Raw genomic sequence first — 5,841 nt, forward strand, 5'->3', positions numbered from 1 at the left:
CCAGCTACTCAAGAGGCTGAGGCAGGAGAATTGCTTGAACCCAGGAGGCAGAGGTTGCAGTGAGCCGAGATCACACCACTGCACTCCAGCCTGGGCGACAAAGCTAGACTCTGTCTCAAAAAAAAAAAAAAATTCATAATTACATTATAACTCATTGAAGATTTTTTTTTTCTAGGGATCTTAGAGTCTTGCAGCTCAAAGAAAAGCAGATTGTATTTAGATTGCCTTTCTAGCTAAACCAAAGTAGGAATTGAAGAGCTAACAGGACTTGAGGGCTTCTGTGTTACTTTAGGGACATAAGCAAGATAAAACTAAAATAATGATACGGGCTTTTTAGAAAGTTGTAGACAGGAGCATACTGGACCAGGACTAAGGAAACTCTAAGAATATCTTATCTACTGAATTGTATAAGATTGAATTGTTTATCTATTCAGCATACCTACTTGTGCCTACCTTTTGTAGAAAATCCAAATGACTATTCTCTTATTTCACTGGAGAAGCCTGATAGGAAAGTGTATTGCTGGTGTTTGATACATGTGCTTTTTTTACAGCTTTGTTCAGGATTTTTTTTGGTTTTTTTTGAGACAGAGTCTCTCTCTGTCACTCAGACTGAAGTGCAATGGCATGATCTTGGCTCACTGCAACCTCTACCTCCTGGGTTCAAGCAATTCTCATGCCTCAGCCTCCCAAGTAGCTGGGACTACTGGTGCGCGCCACCACGCCCAGCTAAGGGTTTCACCGTGTTGGCCAGGCTGGTCTTGAACTCCTGACCTCAGGTGATCCACCCACCTCAGCCTCCCAAAGTGCTGGGATTGCAGGCGTGAGCCACCATGCCCAGCCTATTCAGGATTATTGACAAATGTTGTGTATTTGTCGTGTACAACCAGATGTTTTGATTTATGTATACATTGTGAAATGATTAAATCAAGCTAAGTTACATGTCTATCATCTCACATACTTTTTTGTGGTGAGAACATTTAAGATCTACTCTTCTAACAATTTTCAAGTATACAGCACATTATTATTAAGTATAGTCACTATGCTATATAATACATATCCAAAATTTATCCTGTCTATCTGAAACTTTGCACCCTTTGACTGCATCTTCCCATTCCATGCCTCCCCTCCCCAGCCTCGCAGCCACCATTCTACTTGCTGCTTCTGTGAGTTCAGCTGTATGAGTTCAACTTTTTAGAGTCCACGTATACGTGAGATCATGCAGTATTTGTCTTTCTGTGCCTGGCTTATTTCACTTAGCATAATGCTTTCCAAGTTCATTCATGTTATGACAAATGACAGGATTTCTGTCCTTATAAAGGCTGAACAGTTTTGCATTGTACATGTGTGTGTTGTGTGTGTGTATACTATATTTTCTTTTCCATTCATCCATTGATTGACACTTATGGAAAACGTTTCGCATTTTTCTTTGCAAAGAATTTTTGGATGTGACTCTAAAAGCAAAAATAGACAAATAGGGTTGGGTCAAGTTAAAAAGCTTCTGCACAGCAAAGGAAACAATCAACAGAGTAAAGAGACAACCTACAGAATGGGCAAAAATATTTGTAGATCATACATCTGATAAGGGGTTAATATTCAAAATATATAAGGAACTCAACTCAATAGCAAGAAAACAAATAATCCAATTTAAAAATAGGCAAAAGATGCAAATAGACTTTTCTCAAAAGAAGGCATACAAAAGGCCAACAGGTATGTGAAAAAATGTTCAATGTTGTGAATTATTAGGGAAAGCAAATTAAAACCACAATGAAATATCACCTCACATCTATTGGAATGGCTTTTATCAAAAAGACAAAAGGTAAGTGTTGGCAAGGATATGGAAAAAATAGAACACTTTGACACTGTGGGTGGGAATGTAAATTAGTACAGCCAATATGGAAAGCAGTATGGAGGTTCCTCAAAAAATTAAACATAGAGCTACCCATATGATCCAGCAATTCCACTTCCAGGTGTATATCCAAGGGATTTGAAACCAGTGTGTCAAAGAGATATCTGCAGAAGTGGTGTGTGTGTGTGCACACGATGCAATATTATTCAGCCTTGAAATAATGTGTTTTATGGGAGAAGGATCATCGGGAAATAAAGTGATGAGGAAGACTAGAAACTTAAGGTCTCTTACTAAGTTTCCTCTTTCCTTTTGCCAACGGACACCACACATACACAGACACACACACACACATTCACACTCTACTTCTTAACATATAGACTCTTTGAACTTCCCATTTTAAATGTGTTTTACTCTAAAATTGTCTGTGCTTTTATCATTGATATGAAAAATAAGGTAAGTTGTCTGTGCCTACTGCTTTTGTTTTTTTTTGTTTTTTTTTTTTTTTGAGACGGAGTCTTGCTCTGTCGCCCGGGCTGGAGTGCAGTGGCTGGATCTCAGCTCACTGCAAGCTCCGCCTCCCGGGTTCACGCCATTCTCCTGCCTCAGCCTCCCGAGTAGCTGGGACTACAGGCACCGCCACCACGCCCGGCTAATTTTTTGTATTTTTTTAGTAGAGACGGGGTTTCACCGTGTTAGCCAGGATGGTCTCGATCTCCTGACCTTGTGATCCGCCCGTCTCGGCCTCCCAAAGTGCTGGGATTACAGGCTTGAGCCACCGCGCCCGGCTGCTTTTGTTAATATAATTTTATTGTTATTTTCACTCTAATATAACAGGTATTATATGAATATGTATCAACTATCCATAAATGTAAAAGAGTAGTTTGTTGTAGATAAGCTAATTCCAAAAACATTTACATGTGAATAATCACATTCTGACGATTCTGGTTCTGACAACTTGAACCCATGTTTTACCAATATTCTTTCCAATTGTCTGTTTTTTCTCTTTTAAAATGTCTGCTTTAGTATCCGTCATCTGGAGATAAACTAAAATACAACCAGCAAGGGGAAGTACAACAACTTCACCAGAATTTGCACCGGCTCCAGATTCTATGCAACTCAGCTGAAAATGAGCTTCGATATGAACGAGGGAAGAACTTGGACTTAAAGCAACATAATAGCTTACTTCAGGAAGAAAACATTAAGGTAACTTTTGTGGGCACATGCTTTATGGAAGGGTTTCAGTTGGCCCTGGGAATAAACGAATTTAAGTTCCTCTACTTGATAATTCATGATAGGCTCCACAAATGTGTGGACAATGTGAGCTATCTGGTAACTTCCTTCTTTAACTTTTCCCTGCAAAGTAAGAATGTGTATATTATCAACCTGTAAACAGAAAAAGGCATTACATTACATAATCTTCTGAAAACACTAATATTTTTAGTACTTACTAAACTTCAGTGACCTGAGCCCTAAACCCCGGTTGTCCTGCCCTGTGTATCACTAGACTTATTTATCCCTATTAGATGTATCCATTATTATTGGTTCAATCAGATCTCAACTGCACTAAGGTACAATTCATGGGAGAGCAAAGTTGTTCTTCCTAATACAATAGCATGAAATAGTTAAGGCAACATCTCCCAAATGCTTGTTTAAAAATAATCTATGTAGAACTGCCATACACAGATTCAACTAAATTTTTTGAACCACATAAATGTTTAAAATTAACCTCCATGTAAAATAGTACTTCCTCTTAATTATGGTTCGATTCTGTAAATATATATATTAAGGACTTAGTTTCTATAAGCCTCTATTGAAGGTTCTAAAATTCAATATTCAATATTCATATGCAATCTTATAGACACTGAGAGTTTAATGGTAGGCACAATAGACACAATCCTTATACCTATGGTGCAGGGGTCAGCAAACTTTGGCATGTAGGTCAAATTCTGTCTGCCTTCTGTTTTTATAAATAAAGTTTTATTGGCAGCTGTATCTGTCTGTTTATATATTATGGCTGCTTTTGTGCTACAGTAACAGATTTGATGGTTGTGATGAAACCACGTGACCCACACGGTCTAAAATATTTACTACCTGACCCTTTATGAGAAAAGTTTGCCCACACTGGTGTAGTGGGATAAAATGATCTTATTTGAAAAGTGACATAAACATAGATAAGAAAGGTACTTACCTTTCAAGAGCTTACAGTCTAGTAGGGGAGATATAGAGGAAAACAAATATCCGTTTATCCCAAACTTCAAGGAAGGCCTTCTAAGGGAGTTCTAGTATTTCAGAATTATTTGAATAAATCTCTTCCCTGTCCTCACCCTTCATGAGTTTTTGAAGACTGTTCATATTCCTTCAAGCCTTTGTAGTTTTAAATTAAATTATAAATCTTTATCACGTGTTTTCATAAGACAGTCTTTCACTTTCCCTTCAAGGGCATTTCTTAGATCATTTTAACTGTCCAACTCGGAACATATTCTAACAATACTACATATTTCTTAAGGAACAATGGCCATAACTACACAGATTATAATGCCTTACATATGATTGGTACCCTATAAATATTTATTGGATTAATGAACAGTCTTTCAGGGATGGATAAATGATAGCTTGGTAACAAGAGAAGATTTTTATTTTTCACTGTTTGTAAAGAGCATGCAGTAAATTTAAAATTAAAAAAAAGTTTTTTATCTATTTTAATCTCTGTGGTGAGACAAATTATTGGCCATTTAGGAATAAGACATCAGCCTCTTGATTAGCTCCTTAGGCCAGGCACCTAAGAAAGTTATATATGATGAGTATCCTTTATTGAAAGTTTGTCCACTTTATCTCTTTTTGTTTGTTTGTTTCTGAGACGGAGTCTCGCTCTGTCGCCCATGCTGAAGTGCAGTGGCGTGATCTCTGCTCACTGCAAGCTCCACCTCCTAGGTTCATGAGATTCTCCTGCCTCAGCCTCCTGAGTTGCTGGGATTACAGGCACATGTCACCACACCCAGATAATGTTTGTATTTTTAGTAGAGGCAGGGTTTCACCATGTTGGCCAGGCTGGTCTTGAACTCCTGACCTCAGGTGATCCTCCCGGCTTAGCTTCCCAAAGTGCTGGGATTACAGGTGTGAGCCACTGGGTCCAGCCTGTTCACTTTATCTCTTATGAACAGCCTCACAGCCCTAAAGGGTGAGCACTTTATGGATGAGGAAACTGTTCAAAATTGCAAAGCTAACAAATTGTAGTCAGAACTTAAACTCAAGTCTGTTCCTCTCTTTCCTGTGTAGACATCTTTCCATATTATACCCCTCCTCAATTTGGGTCATTTTGGAACCTCAGCTTTACAAACTTAGGACTCACTTTTAAAAATCTACTCAAGGCCAGTGCAGTGGCTGACACCTATAATCCTAGCACTTTGCAGGGCTGAGGTGAGCAGATCACTTAAAGTGCTCAGGAGTTTGAGACCAGCCTGGCTAACATGGTGAAACCCCATCTCTACTAAAAATTACAAAAAAAAAAAAAAAAAGTTAGCCGGTTATGGTAGCACATGCTTATAGTCCCAGCTTCTCGGGAGACTGAGACATGAGAATTGCTTGAACCCAGGAGGCAGAGGTTGCAGTGAACCGTGATCGGGCCACTGCAGTCCATCCTGGGCAACAGAGCGAGAATCTGTCTCAAAAAAAAAAAAAAAATTCCATTCAAATTATCAAACTTGAGTCTCTAGCTACTGTTAGGCCTACTTATGAGACTGATTAAGAAACAAAAATTTCACTTCAGCAGCACATATACTAAAACTGGAATGATATAGAGAAGATTAGCATGGCCCCTGCGCAAGGATGACATGCAAATTTGTGAAGCATTCCATATTTTTTAAACTAAAGAGCTTCTGTACAGCAAAAGAAACTATCATCAGAGTGAACAGGCAACCTACAGAATGGGAGAAAATTTTTGCAATCTATCCATCTGACAAAGGGCTAATATCCAGAATCTACAAGGAACTTAAAAA

At 38.6% G+C, this 5,841-nt stretch overlaps 1 protein-coding gene across 1 annotated transcript in view; it reads left to right on the plus strand.

Annotated features, from left to right (window-relative positions):
* LOC105555033 (coiled-coil domain-containing protein 30) overlaps nt 1–5,841 on the plus strand; it is a 50,332-nt gene that overhangs the window by 24,915 nt on the left and 19,576 nt on the right. Inside the window, exon 6 of the mRNA XM_012001735.1 lies at nt 2,870–3,049. Coding sequence (XP_011857125.1) covers nt 2,870–3,049 — 180 coding nt within the window. The remainder of the gene's footprint in view (nt 1–2,869; nt 3,050–5,841) is intronic.

The sequence above is a fragment of the Mandrillus leucophaeus genome, unplaced genomic scaffold (assembly GCF_000951045.1).
Source record: "Mandrillus leucophaeus isolate KB7577 unplaced genomic scaffold, Mleu.le_1.0 Scaffold67, whole genome shotgun sequence".
Taxonomy (NCBI): domain Eukaryota; kingdom Metazoa; phylum Chordata; class Mammalia; order Primates; family Cercopithecidae; genus Mandrillus; species Mandrillus leucophaeus.